Source organism: Heteronotia binoei, chromosome 1, assembly GCF_032191835.1.
Source record: "Heteronotia binoei isolate CCM8104 ecotype False Entrance Well chromosome 1, APGP_CSIRO_Hbin_v1, whole genome shotgun sequence".
In the NCBI taxonomy this organism is placed as follows: Eukaryota; Metazoa; Chordata; class Lepidosauria; order Squamata; family Gekkonidae; genus Heteronotia; species Heteronotia binoei.
Genome location: NC_083223.1, coordinates 48,318,032 through 48,339,681, shown reverse-complemented (window position 1 = coordinate 48,339,681; position 21,650 = coordinate 48,318,032). Strand labels below are relative to the sequence as shown.

Sequence of the window (21,650 nt, the reverse complement as noted above, 5' to 3'; positions counted from 1 at the left end):
TTTCCATTGGGCTGGTCATACTCTTCTCACAATCCGAATTTCATAATAGATTCCCTGGTTTATTTACTCCATAACTTCTCCTAAGTATAAGATTCAGAGCATCATTTTAGGAATCCAGAGGAACTATAAAGATCAGATGCATTCTTGTGATATCACACGGGCTGGCTGAAATTCAAAAATGAAGATGGCTCCCCCTCCCACAGTGCAGATGTGGCACATGCAGATAACGGAGCTTTTTCTTGGGAGGAAGAAATATAAATTAAGCCAACTCAAAAGAATTATGTAAGCACATATGAACAGCTGCCACCATTCCTGTACAAGCAGGCTCTACCCATAGGGTTATCTGTTTTTTGACCACAACCAGGTTGGATAACTGCAACTTATGCAACATGCCTTTGAAGACCATTCAGAAGATTTTGCTAGTGGGAAATGTGAAGGCAGGATTGCTGACAGGTGATGTGTGTATGCTAACTGCTGTCAAAGCACTTCTGTTATGACAACACAGACACTGTGAATTACCAACCTCCAAAAGTCCTATCATTAACAGTCTTGTTCAGGTCTCGCAAACGGAGGGCTGCGGCTTCCTTGATTGAGCCAATCCATCTCATGTTGGGTCTTCCTCTTATTCTGCATCCTTCAACGTTTCCTACAGTAATCGTCTTTCCCAGTGATTCTTGTCTTCTCATAATGTGACTAAAGTTTGATAGCCTGTTTGGTCATTTTAGCAGGCTTGACAGATGCTAGACATTAGAAATACGTTTCCCCAGTCAAAGGGTTATACTGGTTGCCTATTCACCTCCCTCCAGGACCAATTCAAATAGTTGGTTATTACTTTTAAACCACTAATAGCATGGAATCAGGGGTACTTAATAAGGACATAAAAGATAAATTCAATTACAAGGATTTATTAAACTAATGTTCCAGTTACAAGGCATTTGATCCTTATCCCCCTGGCACCAAAGGGCTATGCCAGGCATTATGAGACCTTGATACACAAAAAGGTCACGAGATATAGGCTACAATCAGGCAAGGTCTGTTTCACCAATAGCAAAGCTGATAAGACAGAGCCCCTTATACACCACCCCGAACTTCTTGGGGGAAGAGCAGGAGAAGAGCAACAAAGGAGTAAACTGGCACAACTGAACACAAGAATAAGTGCTGTAGTCCCACAGGGCTAAAGAAATAAGTCAACTCATGGTGTGCTACCTGAGGAAGGCAGAAGACTGAAACAGCTTGCGGCTGACTGTCCCTTCATTCCTAGCCAAGTTGGACTGGCCTTTTGCCTGACTGCAGAACTACCACATATGTTAACAGCATCTGAAGTGAGAATTCTTTCTTCTTTGGTATGGAGATTCACATCCTATTTTCTACATTACCTTTGAGTGCCCTGAAACTGTCCCATGTAATTGGACGCCCATCCCTATACAAACATGTACTGCCATGACTATTTGTGGCTTCCTGTGGAATGTTGCCACAGCATAATGAGACACTTCGAGTACTGTAGGTACAGTAGTGTTTGCTGTGGTAAATTTTAAACTCTTCCCCACAAGGGAACGAAGCCCATATCTGGAGAAACCCAACAGAGTTCAACAGAGGTAAATTCATCCTACAAACATGATGTTCACTGACATGATGTAGACTGCACAGAGCCAACATTCACCCATCAGCCTCCCCCTCTGGCTCACCCAAATTATGCCTGCTCCTAAGTTCACACAATTGAGCAGATGGGGACGGCTAGAAGGGACTCTGGAGACACACAAGATATCTCCCTTCCCCTGTACTGGCCTGATGCACTGACACTCCATGTGTGAGCACCAAGGGAGCTGAGCCCTAACATAATCTGTCCACTCATCCTTAGTGTTTGTGTGTGCAGGGAAGATTAAGCCTCTTGAAGTATGAAGGTGCTAAGTGTGACCCTGAGCTCTCAAGGACATGGGATGGGCATGCCACAGTGAGGACCAATGGGCTGCACCTCCCTTCTTCATGTCCACCGCACATTTCTCTTTTGTGCTGCCACATGCTTACCACAACACCCCATGTCAAATTCTAGCGTGCTCACAGTGAAGGGGGTTCAGTGCGCTGCACAACTTTCTGGATAGGCTGCAAGACAAACCAGAAACAGCTCTATGTAGAAAAGTGCTCTCCCGTGGCCAGGAGCCACATGACAGAAACCCATCAAACTTCAGTTTTGTTTTGTTTTTCCCAAAGAGTTTTTGGTAGAGCTTAGCTAGCATATTCTAAAATATGAAGCATTCACAATGCAGGCGGAGGAAGGGAAACATCCTTCAACGCCTGTTCCTGGAAATTAAGAGTTCTTCTGGGACCATGGTCCCAGTATCAACAAAACGACTTGAAGGCTAGCCACGCTAGGCTAGCCAAACGCTAGGAAAAGACTGGCTTTCTGCCTGAGGCAACAACCCTGCCTCCTCGGTGGGGTGTGGGCGGGTGGATGTGCTATCCCAAGGCTTCCCTTTGTAGGCCCCGCACACTCCGCGCAGGGCTCTCCTCTCCACACCCACACAACTGGCTTGAGCTCGGACAAGGGCCGCAGCGGCTGCTTGCAAAGGGGAAGCCACGCCCAGCTGCGCGCGTCCCCTCCCCACTCGGGAACCGGAGCCACCGGCAAAAAAAAAAAAAAAAGAATTAAAAAGGGTTTACACGCATCGCAGCACGCGACAGGCGTGTGGCAGAGAGTTTGCAACAGCGGCGCCTGGTGTTCCGCACGCCGGGCGGCAAGGCGGGAGTTGCAGAGCGAGGAAACTCGGGTGGCGATTGCTGCTTGTGTGTCTGAAGGGTCAAGCTGAAGGGAAACACCTTCGGAAGCAGCCGCGTCGCCGGTGACCGTGCCGGGGCTCCTCTCCGTCCGCGATCAGAGCGGCGCATCTTGAATCGGGGGTGGGGGAAAGGAGGAAATGAGTCAGCAACATCTGAGAGTGCAAACGGGGAGGGGGGGGTGAACTTGCAGAGGGCGCCCAAGTAAGATAAGCGAAGGGGGAGACCACTTCTGCAGGGTATGCTACTTATGGGGGGGTGGGGGAGCTGATCATGGGATCGAGCATTCTGAAGGCGAAAGTTTTCAAAGTTGGATAAGCCCGCTTTCCGCTACGCCCTCCCCTCTCCCCCCCCCCCCCCTTCTTCAAGAAAGAACAAGAGCACAATGTGTTTCTTGTTATGGGGCCCGGCTTTTTTTCTGTATGGGTTACATCGTAATATTAAGCTGCAAGTTTAGTTCTGGACAAACAATCTCTTGTTGGATCTCTGGGATTCGGCGGGGGGGGGGGGGGTAATGAATTCCCACAGATGATGTTGCCCAAACAGTGATCGGCTTGTGACTCGATTTCCAGCATTACGGTGTGTGTATGGAAAGGGGGGGAGGTCAGTACAGAAAAGCTCTTTGAAGGGGAAAAGCTGCCTACAGCAGGATTGTTTCTACAAGCTAATTGTACTGAGTGCAGCTGCATAAAGCTGGATCAACAGTAATAGAAGGCGGCGCAGACTTCCTGACGCCAGCCCTGCAGAGCTCCCACCAACACTGGCAATTCCAGATTGTTTTCCAGACCTTATCTCTCCCTAGTTAATTTCTTTCTCTCGCTCGTTTCTTATTTTGTGACCGGAACAAAAGTAACAAGGGAAATCCTTTGTGAAAAGCAGAAAACGCTCTTCGACATCAGTGCACTTCACAAATTCTGTGACAATGTTTTTACATGCGAGCTCCCATCCCCACCACTCAAGCTGTTCAAAAACTTCTTTCTCTTGGAGAGACTGGCGACGCGATACAAACAAGGACGAGAAAAAGGGGTCAAGGCAACTGAGAAAGTCATTGGGCTTAGCAAGGGAGATGATACAGTACGCGGGGATTTTTTTTTCAGACGTCCACATGGGTAGAAAATCCAAGCACAGACTTTTTTCCCAAGGTTTTTTTTTTTTTTAATTGCAATGCTTTGTTGCAATTCTATAATGTGCCAGGCAGACTAGAGGGCGGTTAACACAAACAAAACAGCGAGCGATCCTTGCAATTTGGCCCTTCGGATTAAATGTTATTTTTCATAATAAACGCGTGTGATCACAGCAATCAACACTTGGCATTGCGTCCCACTTTCTGAGTGTGTTTGCATGGTAGGGCTGTAATCCCAATGCACCCTTTCCTGGGAGTAAGGCCCATTAAATGAAACGAGTTATTTCTGAGTAAACATGCATATAGCCGCTAAGACTGCAATCCTGTATTCAATCGAAACTCACAGCAGTCATTCAGCAGCGCAATCCTATATAAAGTTCCTAGGGGAAGAAAATACAACTTGCTACGCCCTTAAAAACTAAATCCAGTGAGTTACTCCAGAACAGCCCTGGCTGGCGCTTAACCCGCAGAATTCTTTGGAACGGTCTTTAAAGCGGGAGGGGGTGGAGGAAAATTGCACTGGAAATAGTCTTTTTAAAGAGTACGGCGCGGGACCCTTCAAACGGGTCCATCCCCCCGCATACACCCACTTAGAAAGCCCAAAGCTGAATCCAAGGAAGGAAACAAACGCCTATTATCTTAGCCTGCAAAGGCGCACGCATAGGTGAGCGTGCTGAACCAAAGGCAGTGACAGAGAGAAAGCAGCCAAGAAAGGAATACGCTGGTGCCAGAACGCAGGTAGATATTCCCTGCCAACAGCTCTGCAACACAGTGCTTAGGCTACAACAGGGACTCCTGTCCCTCCTTCCTCCTCGATCTCTTAGCAGCGCTTCCTTGCACCCAGACAGAAAGAGCCTGGGACCGGAGAGCCCTGCCTTCGCTCCCCCCGTTGCAAAGGCAAGCTCGCCCCACTGCAGGTGCTCCGGCCGCCCGGGTGAGAAAGAGGAGCAGCCGCCGCCAAGCTGGGTTGAGCCCCGCTGCAGCCTCCCACAGCCCAGGGCCGAGCCCCGGTCGCCATGGCAGCCGCCTGAGAGGCGCCGCCGGCCTGGCCCGGGCGGAGGGAGTGACGTCACGGGGCTGGCGCCGCTCAGTCGGGCCCGGCCTCTGCAAGGGCGCGGAGGAGGAAGGCCCGGGCGGGGGCGGGGCGGCCCTAAGGACTAGAGCGCAGAGGGGGAAAGGGAAGCGGCTGTGCTGCCTGGCAGAGCCAAAGCCTCCCCGGCTCGCCGGGACCAGGCCAGGTGCAGGACGGGGGGAGGCGGGTTGGCGTTGCAAACCTGGCCAGAGCGATTCCGCGGGAATAAATGGTGCTCGTCTCTGAAAAGGCTACGCTGGAACTCTGGGTCGTTCCCTTGGAATCGGGGACGGGGAGGTTCAGACTGGCAATAAACTGGGTTTAAACTCCAGCCGGGGTTTAAGGCTGGAGGCCGGGGAAGTCAGGCTCCGAAGTAGGAGGAGGACGGAGTGTGGGGTGGGGAGAGCCAGTTTGGTGTAGTGGTTAAGTGTGCGGACGCTTATCTGGGAGAACCGGGTTTGATTCCCCACCCCTCCACTTGCACCTGCTAGCATGGCCTTGGGTCAGCCATAGCTCTGGCAGAGGTTGTCCTTAAAAGGGCAGCTGCTGTGAGAGCCCTCTCAGCCCCATCCACCTCACAGGGTGTCTGTTGTGGAGGGAGAAGATAATAGATTGAATCAGATTCAGAGCAGCTTACAAAGATAAGGGTGGGGTTATAACTCTGCAGTCTTCTTCTTGTAGCTGTGAGAACCACAAGGCACCTGAGGGGTCTGCCTGAGAATGACACACCCTTCCCCATACACAAGTGTCAGGGGAGACACTATCTATACGTTTGCTAAGGATTGTGTACCTTTGTACACTCTTGTCTGTCTTCCTCCTCATCTGCAGCACCAGGCTGAAGATAGTAAGAGAAAGCCGGCTCCATGTGTGTGTAGGGCAGGGGTGGCCAAACTTGCATAACATAAGAGCCACATAGAATAAATGTCAGATGTTTGAGAGCTGCAAGACATGAATATCAGATGTTTGAGACCCACAAGGAAGGAAAGGAAATATATGGGGGAGGGAGGAAGATGGAGAAAGGAAGGCAAATAGATGGGGGGGAGAGGTGGAAAGAAAGCGACTTAAAATACATTCTCCAAGCCATTGGCTGGCTTGACTTGGGAGACGTGATTTAAAGAGACAAATGCTTCAGTGGAGTGGTGGGGTCTTCAAGAGTCACGGAATGTGTATGAAAGCCACATGTGGCTCCTGTGCCACAGTTCAGCCACTCCTGGTGTAGGTTAGGAATGTGTCTGCATAGAGCCAACTCACTTTGGCAACTTCTCTCATAGAAGACACTGAATCTGTGCTGGTTCACTACTAACAAGGCACTAAATTCCTGTGACTGCCATTGCCTTTACAGTTGTTTAAATGGCTGCCCTCCCCCTTGCAGTACACAGGCAAGGAGGAAAGAGGCACATATTGCTTGTAAGGAATGGGGTAAGGTGTCCTTTCCAATAGATGCTCAACAGCCATCTTGTGTGTCTCCAGTATTCAGGCAGGACATAAAATAAGGTCATTACCCCTTCCCGCCTTCCCCAACCTCTAGAACTATTTGTTTATCGCTACTGGAACCCTGAAAAGAGGGGAGAGAAATACTGCATTCATTGCAGCTTTTAAGACTATACAATAATTAGCTACTGTCTCCAGCCCACTGCACTATGTGCCAGGTTCCCAAAGAAATGCTCACATCACTAATAGATCACAGATAAAGAGGTTTCCAAATCAATGTCATTTGAATTCAGATTCTTCCAGTGAGAGAAACCTTGTAATATTTTTTTAAAATCCAAAATATGCAAAGTCTACAGAAACAAAAGTTAAAACCACTCACCATGTCTGTAGAACCAGACCAGTGAAGCACCAAGAGCATTTGACAACTACAAAATTTCACTTTAGGATGGTTTTTTTTTTTTTAATTATTCTTTAAAAAACCCTGACCTGCATAGGTCATATCTCTGAAGCCAAGCACGGTCAGCTTTGATCAGTATTTGGATGGGAGATTGTCAAGGAATACCACCTCTGAAAGTCTCTTGCCTTGAAAACCCTATGGGGTCACCATAAGTCAGATACGACTTGATGGCAGGAAAAGAGCGATAAAAGTAAAGGCAAGGAAGAAGAAAGCTGTTGCTTCTGACAAATCTTTGGGCTCTCTAATGGCAGCACCGGGAACCGGTTCACAAATTGTTTTGCTAATGATTGTCTTCATACACACTCCTTTTTCTTCTTTTATCAGTCCAGCTTAAATGAGTCCTTCATGACAGAACAGAAGACGAGCCCTGATCAGACCAATGATACAGAGGCTGAACAGATGTCCCAGAAGGCCCACATCAGGGACACATGCTGCAAAGCATTTTCCCATTGCTGCTCCCTAGCAACTGGAATTCAGAGGTATACTGCCTACCAAAAATGAAGTTCCCAATCAACCCTTATAGACCTATTCTCCATGAATCTCTCTTAACTCCTTTTAAAGCCATTCAAACTTTACTTACTTGTACTTGCTTTCAATCTCCTGACCATCAGTGTCAGGTCTGATTGTGCAAATAACTTCTCACATAAAAACAAAATTAATAAACAAGGTCTACAAGATGATGCATGGGATAGAGAAGGTAGAGAAAGAAGTACTTTTTTCCCTTTCTCACAATACAGGAACTTGTGGACATTCAGTGAAATTGCTGAGCAGTCAGGTTAGAACTGATAAAGGAAGTACTTCACCCAAAGGGTGATTAACACGTCGAATTCACTGCCACAGGAGGAGGTGGCAGCTACAGGCATAGCCAGCTTCAAGAGGGGATTGGATAAGTATATGGAGCAGAGGTCCATCAGTGGCTATTAGCCACAGTGTACTGTTAGAACTCTCTGTCTGGGGCAGTGATGCTCTGTATTCTTGGTGCTTGGGGGAGGGGGCACAGTGGGAGGGCTTCTAGCCCCACTGATGGACTTCCTGATGGCACTTGGTTTTTTGGCTGCTGTGTCACACAGTGTTGAACTGGATGGGCCACTGGCCTGATCCAGCATGGCTTCTCTTACGTTCTTACATTAATCATGTGGTCAGTCGTAACAACTAATACAAATAAGGATTATAGGGTAGGTAAGGAAAAACAAAACAAATTTTACCTGAATAATACATTGCTAAAGGCTGTATGAATTTGACCCAAAATGTCGCAAAAGGAATGCATCCACAAACATACACTATTTGAACTTTTGAAAGACACCTGGAAATCCATCTCCTCAACTGAGCAATTATATTGCTATTATAGGACGGATACCGTTCTGCCAAAGTTAAGCACCTTGGAGTCCCACAGTTACAACAGGACACTTAAGTTATGTGCATAATCTTTCCTATTGAAAACTGTTTTGTTTTACACCCAGGCTAATTAGTAATACCAATATTTTATCAAAAGGCATGACCCGGCCAGTGCTAAGTCTTTCAGTTGCATTGAGTTCAGCAAGAGACATTAGCTTTCCCCTTGAAATAGCCCAAAACTTTAGTTGGATTATGTCCAGTGTATTCAATTAAATTATCATGTGTCAGAAACTCAAGGTTTAACAGTGCCACGGGTTTTGACCACTACCCATGAATGTCTGACATATTATTTTTCTAGACACCTGAAAACAAATTGCAGCAATAAAATGCACTGTATTTACGCAATCTAATCTAGTTATGAATGTTAAAAAATAGATTGAATTAATCAAAAAATAAAATTATCAAAAGACCCTCTCCCAAACACTGGCTGAAGAATATATTAATTATGAGAAAATACAAAATGGTATAGTTGTGGGTTGCTCCTTATGTATTATTAATTTGTATGAGTTATTTTAGGCATGCTTACTTAGGAGTGAGCTGCACTAACTGCTAGGCAAAGATGCAAAAGGTCTATCTACAAAACACTTGGTAGAAATTACTAATATTTATTTTAAAAAAATACTGACTGGTCTAAGAACATAAGAGAAGCCATGTTGGAACAGGCCTGTGGCCCACCCAGTCCAACATTCTGTGTCACACAGTGGCCAAAAACAAGGTGCCATCAGGATGTACACTAGCAGAGCCAGAACTCCAGAAGAGAACAATCCTAAACAGAATCCTACTCAGGTCTATTCAGGAGGGCTTACTACCGGGAAAGCATTATTCAAATTGCACTAGAAGTACCATAAATATGTACTGGGTTGCAGTCCCTGCCCCCCCCCCCCCATCATTTCTTCAGATGAAGGATAAGATGCAGGCAAGGCTTCAACCACTCAAATTGATTGAACGTGGATTTAAGCACACAAGTTAGGAAGAAATATGATCTTGCATTGGGGATGTGAAGCCTTCACAAACAGTGCATGTGTCAGGTAGAACGAAGCAGCAAGGAGAGAGGGGGGAGGAAGGGAGATTGTAAGTTTTAGTTTGTATGTTGATCATGGCAATAGCTGCCACCTCCCCTATATCTTCTGCAGCAAAAATGTGTGATCAGAAAACTCCATACCACACTAATGCCTATTTGTGTGGTGGTCCCCATTCAAACAACATCTTGGGGAGGGGGAGCAGGGAGAGAACATGAACACCACTCCAACCTTCACTAAGAGCAGGATCAAAATGAAAGAGAAAGAATAAAGGGGAACCATAAAAGTGTGAAATTCTTACTCATTGATTTTATGGGTTGTGTAAGGAAGAAGTACCCACCTGCTCTTCTTATCTGCAAGGGTTGTCACCTCTAGTGGATGAACTGGGATAGGTGTGAGCAATTAATGCTTGTGTTTGGGTGAGATGGGCGGTTGGTTTGGATTTTAACAGTCCAAACTTTGGCTGCAGATCAAAGGCTCTTTAAGCAGCCCCGTGGCGCAGAATACGCAGTACTGTGGTCTGAATTCTGCTCATGACCTGAGTTCAATTCCGGCGGAAGCTGGATTCAGGTAGCCGGCCCAAGGTTGACTCAGCCTTCCATCCTTCCGAGGTCGGTAAAATGAGTACCCTGCTTGCTGGGGTGAAAGTATAAAAAGACTGGGGAAGGCAATGGCAAACCACCCCATAAAAAGTCTGCCGTGAAAATGTGAAAGCAACATCACTCCAGAATCAGAAACGACTGGTGCTTGCACAGGGGACCTTTCCTTTTCCTTTCCAAAGGCTCTTTAAACTGCTATCTGAAGGGCTGAACTGTGGGTTCTGGGTTACCTCCCCCCAGTGTTCCCTCTAAGCTGTTAGCATGAACTAGCTCACAGATTTTTAGCCTCCAGCTCACACATTTTTGTCTTAGGAAGGATGATTCCAGAGCACACTAATTGATGCAGTAGTTCACAACTTTTATGCCAGTAGCTCACAAAGTAGAATTCAAGCTCACAAGACTCTGCAGCTTAGAGGGAACATTGCCCCCCCCCCCCCTTTCAGAAACAGCACCAAGTCTGAGGAGGACATGCTGGGGCTGAGGGAGCAGCTACAAATTACTGCCGATTATGATAAAATCTTGGATGTCTCAGAAGATTACAGCATGTGGAGCTCTTCCAAAGAGGGCAAAGGGAACAAAATGAATGGCTTTTTTGGAATTCTGTCCCTGCCTATGGAATCAGTTCTCTCTCCCCACTGGGAGAATGCATTTTGATGCACAGGCATTGCTCCATTGTAACAGTTTTATACCTAACATGAACTCTCCTGTGATAATTAAACTTAGAGAACCTAATGCAACACTAAAGTGATTTGCCCTTTTCATTGTCAGAATATTTTAAGAGTAGAAAAGAGTAAGAGTCTGGTAGCACTTTACCAACTAACAAAAGTTGAGTTTTGTGAGTCATTGCTCACATCTTCAGAATATTTTAAGGTAGTGGTGGCGAAAGTATTTTTTTAAAAAATCACAAAGCTGTAATGTTATGTTTGAAATCTACCTGGAAGCACCAGTTCCAGGGATTACCTTCAGGAAAGCTACATTAAAAACCCACACTTGCAAGCATTCATAACGTACCAAGGATTCATTTATGTCTAATCCATTGCCATATAAATGAAGAAGGGATGTGCCTTTCACGGTCAATGTTTACATCCTTGGGTACTAGAAATGCAGGTTCGCTTTCCAGTTATCATTATTAGATTAGCTACTGAGCAACTTCTCAGTCTGTGCAAACTCCCTCTGTTTCTCGCTCAGAGGTCAAGTACTCTGCTGCTGGCAGAGGGGACCTTTCCATTGGCTCCTGCATGTTTGACAGATGTGCCTGACTGAGTTACAGTTTCCCCCGTTACAGCATCTACTGTAGTCTGTTGGCAGAAATGTCATTAAAAAAAAAAAAGAGTAGGGCACAACAATTTTAATGAAATCTGGAAAGTACACCGTCTAATAGCTCATACACTTCTCCCAAGCTCTCTTTTGTGTCTGTCATTACCTAGCAATGGCAAACCACCCCGTAAAAAGGTAAAAAGTCTGCCATGAAAACATCATGAAAGCAACGTCGCCCCGGAGTCGGAAACGACTGACGCTTGCACAGAGGACCTTTCCTTTCCTAACCTAGGACCACCTGCGATTCATGGGTTGCATCCAAGAATCTTTGGGCAACCAGAACTTGCAGCATCCCAAAATGCCACCAAGCAAGATGCAGAGATGCACTTGCTGTTCTGGTCATGTCCTTTCCCTTTGGAGCACTGCGCATATCACACCAATCTTTTTTTGGGGGGGGGGGGGGGAATGTGTGTGATATTGCTATCATTCACTGAGTCGAAGATTTGGTTGTGGTTTTAAAATCGTTATATTGAGTGGAAGTTTGCTGCTTGGATAGAAGCCAACGTGCTCGGGTCAGAGCTGTCTGAAAAACCGAGATGCACCCCGCTGTGGTGTGCGGGGAGTGGGGGGGTGGGAGAGGAAGAGTTCTGCCCTGGGTTCACAAACCCCTTTCTGTAAAATCGTCTCAGGTCGACTCAGACTCTGCACTCTGCGTGCCGTATTTACTACCCACAGCTGTGCTGGAAACACGCCCCCCCTTGCCGAAGATTGGCTGAGAACGCGGAAGGCCTGAGCCTTCTCTTCGGCTCTCTCCGTGCCAGTGAGAAGTGCCTGCGCGCCTGACGGACGCGCCGAGCGCCTCCAATAGCAGCCGGCCCAGGCTGGCTCGATCAGCTGCAGAACGTGCTGTATAAAAGCAGGCACAGGCGGGTTCAGCTTCATTCTGACCGAGTTCGGGCAGCCGCAGGGAGAAAGGAGGAAGTGAGGGGCAGGCAGAGCAGCAGCAGCACTAGACGAGGCGGCGGAGGCGCTTCTCCCACCGCGTGCCTGTCATCGCGAGCAGCCGGGGCTCCTGTCCTTTCCTCCAGCATGAAAGCTTTCAGTCCTGTGCGATCCGTCCGGAAAAGCAGCCTTTCGGAACACAGCCTGGGTATATCCCGGAGCAAGACCCCGGTGGATGACCCGATGAGCCTGCTGTACAATATGAACGACTGCTATTCGAAATTGAAAGAGCTGGTGCCCAGCATCCCCCAGAACAAGAAAGTGAGCAAAATGGAAATCCTGCAGCACGTCATCGACTACATTCTGGACCTGCAGATCGCTCTGGACACGCACCCCACCATCGTCAGCCTCCATCATCAGAGACCGGGACCAAACCCCTCCTCCAGAACCCCTCTGACCACCTTAAACACGGACATCAGTATCTTGTCCTTACAGGTAAGCGCCCTACTAGCCTTGGCTGACTTCTCGCAGGCTGTTTTCACCTATAAATAATCTTTCAATCCGATTTGATTAACGGCATTGTTGGTTTGAATCTGTTTCGTGGTTGGAATAAAGGAGGGGGGGGGGACTACATTCTTAAAATCGGAGCGTAATCACCAAAAGTGAAATGCCACCCATTGTTGGAAAATGGAATTATTCCCGGTCATGTTTAATGACTCGGTGCATCTGGAGCGCCTCATACATGCTTTTTTGAACTGTTAAGATGCTTAACACCCTCCTCTGTCTCTCCCGTCCTCTCTCCACCTCCCTTACAGGCAGCTGAATTTCCTTCAGAGTTAATGTCAAATGACAGCAAAGCACTTTGTGGCTAAATGAGTCGGTAAGTGCTCAGTTCCTGGTTTTTAAAATAATATCTGTATGATCTAAATGACTCTCTGGTTGGAGGGCAAGGAATGTGTGTTATGTGTGTATAAGTGCTTGTGTATGACCGAAGTTCCAAGAATGGACTCTGAGAAGTGTTTTTATAGCATATCTACGCTGAAAAGTTGTTTAAAAAACTAAACTGCAAGCAAATCGTAATAGCGTGGTAGCTGTGGTTTAATGCTCAAACATTATCTGCTGTACACTGAGTGACACACAGCCTCTCTTAAACCTCCCTCGGGACAGTGAAAGTTGCATTACAATGTGATTGTTCCTGGGATCAGTTAAAGAACTTGTAATCTAGTAATTGTTCCAAGAGGCTGCCTGGTGCCTCTTAATCACTGCAGACATTGATCCAAATACAGATTATATAGGCAATTGGGTTTTCTTCCAATCACGCCCCCTAGACATTTGTGTCTGTGAGAGAGAGCTAGAGAGGAGTTGCGTGCGCATACTGCATCTGGACACCAGGGTTTGCCCAATCTTTGAGTGTTTGGTTAAATGTTAAAACTGTGGCTTCCTCTCTGGCGCCAGTCTGTCCGGATCTCTGCCCTGTTAGCATTCTTCTAAAATACGCCTCTTTTCAATCTTTTGCAGGTGTTTGCTGAGTGTTTTTTTTTCTTTGCACAAGAAGAGACTTTTTTGGCAAGATGCTGAATCTGATTTTTTTTTTTTCAGTATCTGGAGGGAAAAATCCATCTCTAATCAAATGGACATTTTTAAGGAAATTGTGGACACCATCTTCCCTATTCTACGAAATGGACTCAATTCTTAATTATTTATGAAGAAACTTTTAAATGCCCTTTCCCCAGTTGGAAGGCTTCATTTATATACTATTCCCACAACAGGGAGTGAAATGAAATGTAAAAAAAAAAAAACCTCAAAGGAATTGCCCATTTTAAAGCAGACTTTGCCTTTTTTTCCTCCAAAAGGTGGAGCGTGAGTACTAGAAGGATTTAGTGTTCAGTTTTTTCAGTGAAGTCTTTGTCAAAAATTATCCTTTTTTGACACAAACCTAGGACTGAATGCTGTGTATATATTTATATATAAATATGGGAATGAAACGTTGAACTCTTTAATTAGAGTTTTCTTGTATAGTAGCAGAAATACGTATTTCTGCAAAAAGGGTAATGATGTACGTAATCATGCTAAACTTTTTATAAAAGTTTAGTTGTAAACTTAACCTTTTTATACAAAATCAAAATAAATCACGTGTGTTTATTGAATAGTTTGCTTGCATTACTTATGCGGGGGGAGGGTGTGGGGACTGTCAGTTTCTTGACTCTGATTTTAAAAATGAGTATTTATTAGCAATAAGCCTGTTAGCTTGTATGGGTTATAAAACTTGAAGCTCACTATATTTTTACATCCTAAACGTCTAGTTGTGATAAGCTTGTAAATTACTGTGAAATCATTTAAGTTGCTCATTACTTAAAAGGATAATGTATAAATTTGGAAAAGCAGATTGAGCTAGGGAAAGTAAAATTCCTTTGGTCATCACCCTTTGTTGATTGACTTATGTGAACTTCCCAGAGCAACGGTTCCAACTCCAGTAAACTTTTGTGGATAAATTATGCATACCAAGTCTTGCAGATGGGCTGATTTCCCCACTGCTCGGTTTCTGCAAAATCTGATTGCAAAAGTTGATGAAGCATAGTCATTGAATTCCAGCTTTACGTGAAGCTATGCAATATCTTGAGGAAAAGTGAATTTGTTAATCACTCACAGTAAATTTCCTATATGACTAAGCTGTTCAAAAATGAAAGTCACACTCCTGTTATTGATTAAACTCTGGCTGCTAGAAGCATCACTGTTTCTCCTCCCACCAGTGTAAAACTGCATTTATATGTACTGACTTCAAGTTGTAATCCTACACTGTCAGGTTGCCTACATCCTACTGAACTTAGTGGCACTGAGACCACATAACTATGTACAGGACTGCAGCTCATATATTCCCATCACTAGATTCTTCCAGCCCCTCTTTAATGCTGTTTTCTTACTTGTACTGCCAACCCCATTGCAAAGTATACCAGGATATGTACTGAGTTGCCCTGCAGCTCTTGCCACCCAGCATTACAGTTTCGCCTAAAGGTGGAAAAATTAGAACAGATGGTTTCTTCAAGCAGAATCTACAGCACACTTGGATTGGAAAATCTGTAGCAAAGTTTTAGGAAGGAGTCCTCCTGAGGAATGCGTTACTTGGCACCTGGAAGAAAGGCTGGGATCTCTTTGCTCTGGGGACTCTTATGGTGAAATGCAGAAGCCTCACCTGAGGCCTGTAACACTTTCACCAAAGAGAACAGGTGTGTAGGTGGCGCCACACAGTCTGCAGCAGCTGCCGTTCCTTGCCCTTGACATCAAATCCATGCACAGAGGGGGGGGCGGGGGAGAAAGAGAAGCAGCTCTGATCTGTTAACAGAAGCTGCCCCAACCAATCAGCAACACAGCTTTCTCAAAAGAGAAGCAACTGAAGTTAGAGAAAAGGGTAACTGCTGCCCTCTCATGCTTCAACAATATTTGTGTCAAATCAAACAATCCCAACAGGCAGGCAAGTTTTAGTCATATAAGTGAACTTTTCCCATGCACTTTTTAATATGCCCAATGTTGCAATACAGAAATCATTGGCTGTTCCTCAGAACAACCCAATAATCCCACATAATGCCCACTTTGCTTTTAAGGCATCTGTAGGATTCCATTTCATATTCAAATGCAGGATCATTAAAATAAACAGTTCTCACCAACATTTGGCTCTTTATTAGAAACCACAGAGGATGCCACTGGAAAACTTGGACAATTTCCTTACAAAGCAGCTGCATGGTTTTTGAACCTTGGATTAGCCATGCATGACACAACAGCAACTCCAACTAGATTTTCAGTACATGTAATAAATGGTGTGAATTTTCCAACTTCCCACTGTCTTATCAGCTGTATTCTTCTCTGTGGCAGATGACACAAATTCCAGAAGCCCTCCCTCCAAATTTCACTATTTCAGTTTGACATATCTGCCCTTTGCACCCTTTTTGCATACTTTTAAATACAGATCCTGATAAAACTCCTCCAAAACGTCAAACAATCTTGGAAGGCAACAGCCCTATGGCTTTTATGTCAGTTCCAGTTCTATTTGTTTACACAGTTCCCAAGCAAAACCACCAGAATTTGAGAGAAAAATGAACTTTAAAGAACTACTACACACCTTTTTACTCCCAGATTAATAAACCCAGCTCCTGCAGGCTGCTCTCAGTCAGTGTGGCCAGCACCTTTGAAGTAAATGCTTCAAGAGCTCTTAACATTTTATTGTATTTAACTATCACACGCTGGCTCTCATAAATAAGTTGGTAACATTTCAGACTTAAGTAATTTCTCAATCAGGGCTTTGGGGGCATTGGCTAATCTGGCAAGGATTCAGTTGCACTCCAGAATCAACAGGCTATCCTTATGGTCACTAATACAGATTAAATGAGTAATTCCATAGTGTAAAGGTATTTTGGAAGAGTGGCCAGTCTCACCTTTCCCCTAACAGCTGCTTTCTGAACAAAAAAAAAAGAGCTGAAATTAGATAAGGTTTGATGGAAGTGATTGGGAAAATCTGTTTACCAAAAGTTTCTGACTGATCTGAGAGCACCAAGCCCAAGTCTTCCCCTTCTTTGGGGCCCTCTCTTCTACCAGATCAATTTACTGATTCAACACTGAATGCAAAAAAATCAGTATGGAGCTGTGGAGGCTACGTTCAGAGATTCAGTGTCAGCTGAGGTGAGCTGCCATCAACGGTGTCCACGCAGAATCAAATCCATGCAATATGCAGTCGTCTCAAACTGCATTCATCAATACAAATTGCAGGTCCACAGTTACAAACATCAAGAAATTAAGGGAAATGTTCAATCACAAAGAAAGATAGCCTTGTTTGCTTGAAGCAGCAGAATAAAGTTTGAGTTCAGTGGTACCTTAAAGACCTGCTTGTCTAAAGGTGACACTGGACTCAAAAATTTGTTCTTATCCAATCACAAGTTTGCTGTTAATGACACCTTTGCCACTAGAAGGATCCTTAAATCTACCCTTAAGTCAGATAAATGAACCACCAGCTCTAACATGTAGTTGTGAGAAAATGCATGCAAATATTTTAATACACTACTGAATAATACTCCTATTTTTCAGTCGCATTCCATTCATGCCAAGCACTTTTGATCCACTTTTAAGGTCTGTGGTAAATGGGTGCCACCTTCTGGCCCAGGTAGAGAATACACCCTCAAGTGTTTAAAAATTCCTGTTCTTTTTACACGTTCATTAGTAAGAATTCATATAGAAAAGGAATCTGGTGAACTCTGCCAATCCAGTGTATGTAAAAATTAATATCAATGATATAACAGACACCGTCTTCCCAAATTATGCAGCTGTGCCAAAAATCAAAAGGCAAGAAAAAGGAGTGGGAAACCTCTTTACAGCCGTGGGTTCTTCAAGAAGTATTCTTCATATTCTCTGGGTTCCCATTGTCTTTCAGAGGATAAGATTCACTGGAATAAGGAACATTCTTTCAAATGGAAATATTTAATTCAAATTATTTATTAACAAGTTTAACTATTTCACAAGAACTACATCCCTTATGGGTGCCATGCAATACATCAACATTCGGTTTCCAAAAGCAACCAGACACACACCTCCTAACAATATGTAACAAGTCATTACCCACTGCATGGACCCCAAAAAATTGGTCCTCAGAGGGATATCACCTCTGAACCTGGTTTCCAATGAACTCTCAGCTGTTTTAAGCCATCTGAGAGCCATGGTAAGTCAACATCCTCTATGATGGCAGAAAGGTGGCCTCATATGTAATTAATAATAGATAAAACAAAGTCTGAGTCCTTTAAGACCAACAAAGCATGCTTATACCCAGAATTAAACTTTGTTAGTCTTAAAGGTGCTGCTGGACCCAAACTTTGTTCTTTTGCTTCAGACCAATATGGCTTCCCACCTGAAGCTAACAACAGATAAGCTACAGACAACTAGGCAGCAAATTCCAGGCATTATGTATGTGTTATGTAAAACAGGACTTGGTTTTGAACCTACTGATGGTCAATTTCAGTGGGTGAATCAACTTTCTGGAATAAAAGAAGATTCCAAATTCTCCTTTTTGCCCAGGCTCCATTGGAGTTTTCTGCCAGCTCATTTCTCTTTCACTAGTAGAATTGTCACAGTTTATTTTACTTTCAATGGTTCTCCTTAAGCATGGGGTCTGTGTTTGTTTTTTTTAATGACATTTTAATCATTTACTGCTGCTTGGCAGTTGCAGTGGTTTCATGCTGTGAATAGTTTTCCTGTTGCTGGTCTTTGATTTTAATATTGACCAAGAGTGTTGTAGCATCTTAAAAGGCCAATTAATGTTCTATAGCGTAAGTTTTTGTGGACCATAGTCCACTTTGCTGGTCTTTATGCATTTAAGTGGAGTCTGGCTCTAGGAAACTTCTTCCATAATAAATATGTTCAGACTGAAAAAAGTCACTGTGTCTATATAAGTTAGAACTGTTAGAACTATATAAGTTGGAGCCAGTCTGGTGTAGTGGTTAAGTGCATGGACTCTTATCTGGGAGAACCAGGTTTGATTCCCCACTCCTTCCACTTGCAGCTGCCGAAATGGCCTTGGGTCAGCCATAGCTCTCACAGAACTGTCCTTGAAAGAGCAGTTCTCTCAGAGCTCTCTCAGCCCCACCTATCTCATAGGGTGTCTGTTATGGGGAAGGGAAGGGAAAGGAGATTGTAAGCCACTCTGAGATTCAGAGTGAAGGGCATAGTATAAATCCAATATCATCTTCATCTTCATTTGGAGGTGAATAAAAATATATTTATTAAAAAGTCTTAATATAAATATTTATTGAATTGTCTTAATATAAATAATATTATACAAAATAATAGCGGTAGTAGCGTTCCACAAAGGGAATTCTGAGAAGCACAGGAGTATAAACATATGGACTAGTGAATCACACTATAATTAGAAGCACAGTGGATATTACTACTAGAATTAAAGACCCTGGAAGATGGATTCAATCTGAAATGGGAATCAGACCGGCAATTCATTGAGCTATTGTCCACTGTTTGGAACAGTGTGTAGTGACATTCACTGTTTGGACCTGTGATCATCAGGGCTTTTTTTTGAGCAGGAACGCAGTTCCGGCTGGCTTGGCACCAGGGGGTGTGGCCTAATATGCAAATAAGTCACTGCTGGGCTTTTTTTACAAAAAAGCCATGTGAAACAGTGGTGATATAAGGGGGTGTGGCCTAATACACAAATGAGTTTCTGCTGGGCTTCCTCTACCAAAAAGGCCCTGATCATAAAAGCTATATGTATATAGTACTTTCAAGTCTGGAATATTGTGTTTAGAGATTGTATTAGTAAACCACTCAGAAACTGTACAATTAAGCTTTAGAAGGCTGTTGGATGAATATAGTATATTTTTTATATAATGTTTATATTAAGACAAGGATACACTTTTAATAAGTATATTATCTTTATTCACTTCCAAATATACAGTTCTAACTTATATAGCCACGGTGACTTTTTTCAGTCTAGATTGTTTCCTGTGTTCCCGTGTCTCCTACAATAATAAATGTGTTAGCAGGTAAAGTGCCACAAGACTTCTTTCATTGCAACTTCTGACATTTATTTTAATAACTATTCCTGTTTCGAGCTTGTAATTGTGCTGGAAACTGCCTTGGCAGCTGCATAACTGGATGCAAAATACTGGATAGGAGATAAGCCTCTCTTTAACCACTACAACCAGGGCATGCATATTTTTATAAACCTCTGATTTGTCCCTCAATCAATAGAATTTCTAAACCAGAAGCCCCCAATACTTAATATCTTTACTCATAAGCAGCCTTGAGCACGACTCTGGGGAGGTGGCAGAGGAATCTTTTAAACAAAAGCAGTCTCTTTGTGGGAAAAGTTCCTCAAACCCTTGAGCAGTTTTGTTGCTCTTTGAAATATCTCTCCAATACTAAATCCTTTTTTGATATTGACTATGATTGTGCTGTGATAATGGCACATTGTGATAACTGGATTTTATTGGTGGTGGGGTCATTCATTTCCCCAATAAGTCCTGACATTAAGCTTGCTCCTTTTTATTACTGCCATACATCAAAGCTGACATTCAGTGAACTGACCACCATGAACCACCGACTTCTCCTTCATGGATAGTTACAGCCATCAATGTTTATGTGAAATAAGGACTTTTCCCCCCTCCCAACATGCTACTTGCACTGTTTTGTTGCCCATTCACCCATCCCGAAAAGATCTCTGAAACACTTCAGTCTGCTTTGAATTTTGCCACGAGCAAACTTGGCTATGTCTCGCAGTGACTCCAGAGAAGTCTGCAGTTAAACAGCACGGGTCCAAACACGACTCTAGCTCCACTGATTTGCTCATTTGTAATGCTTCAATTTATTCTGAAAACGTCATCCCTTTGTCACCTCTATTTGACATAGCTCCACAAATGCCCTCTGTGGGCGTGGGTGTCTCCCACTGCGGCAAAAAAAGATTATGGCTTCTGCACCATTTCTGACTTCATTCAGGATGGTTTCATACAGTTGTTACCTAAAAGTCAACAATCTAAAAATGTAATGAATACTCAACTTTTGGTAAGTGGGGGGAAAAAAGAATGCTGGTGGCAGCTGTGCTGATAGGAAAAAAATTCAATTAGGGTTGTGAGGAAAGGAGAGGATCCCACTAGATAAACAAGACCTAAAAGAAAGGGGAAAGAGAGCAGCTGGTTGAGGTTAAAGAAGACAAAAAGGTCTTCCATATCAGTTATCTGCCACAAATGCAATGCTTTTAGGGAACATATATTTTCCTGCTTCCCCACCACATCATGGTGTATTTGTGTACCTCTGCGGGTTTTCCCAGCAGTTTCCCAGTCTTTCGCACAACTGCTTTGCTCTGAAGTTTTGTAAAAGATTGCAGTTAAACCTGGATAGCTGTTGTGTGGGCACTGAATGCTCCGGCCTGCATGACAGCTATTTGCCCTGACTCTGTCCCAGGGCAGTCATTTCCTCTCCCACCACCAGGCTTTTAAAAAACAAAAACCAGCACCAGAATATTGCTATGTTGCTATGCTGTTGTACCAACAGGCGTAGTAAGTTCTCTGAATTCCTAGGTTTCACTCAGACTTTGGGCCTCCAACTGAAGTTAATTTCACAGTTCCAAGAACATTGCTTTACATGCCCTTTGATTTGCAACCTGAGGCACAGATGGCAGCCTGGATTTAGACTGGCACTCCTGTAGACACAAGCTTGGGCGGCATGAATCTCCTCCTTCCTGGGGTATCCCAAATACCCCCAAAGACTTCCTGAAAGATTGGGGAGGGGGGGGGATTTCAGCATATTGCAGGAAGGGGGGGGGTCAGAAAAACTGCACTATGCAAGTGGAAATCCTCACACCTGTGAAAATGGTTTGGATCCCAGCCAATTAAAGGGTGCTCTCAGATAGAGGCTGCAGTAGAACAAAGCACTGGAGGCAGCCTCTTATATGGGTTAAAGCCTAGGGTGTTTGGGCTCTGTAGGTCATATTCAGCACCTTGTATTGATTCCATAACACGTATTGGGACATGGCTGTCATGCTCCTGCAATCTTGCCATAGTTGCAAGATGGATAGCAGCGGCCTGTGTACACTGAAGCT

The 21,650-nt window shown here is 44.3% G+C and overlaps 1 protein-coding gene across 5 annotated transcripts in view; it reads left to right on the top strand.

Annotated features, from left to right (window-relative positions):
• The window catches only part of ID2 (inhibitor of DNA binding 2), a 414,839-nt gene extending 400,625 nt beyond the window's left edge, over positions 1–14,214 (top strand). The window contains exons 2-4 of one of the 5 annotated variants that reach the window (XM_060234259.1): positions 12,127–12,562; positions 12,883–12,965; positions 13,598–14,214. In XM_060234259.1, coding sequence (XP_060090242.1) covers positions 12,215–12,562; positions 12,883–12,939 — 405 coding nt within the window. In that variant the 5' untranslated portion in view covers positions 12,127–12,214 and the 3' untranslated portion in view covers positions 12,940–12,965; positions 13,598–14,214. Of the gene's footprint in view, positions 1–12,126; positions 12,563–12,882; positions 12,966–13,585 lie in introns of all 5 variants that reach the window. The other 4 variants (XM_060234232.1, XM_060234241.1, XM_060234249.1 and 1 more) reach the window with 4 other exon arrangements.
• The last annotated feature ends 7,436 nt before the right edge of the window (positions 14,215–21,650 follow it).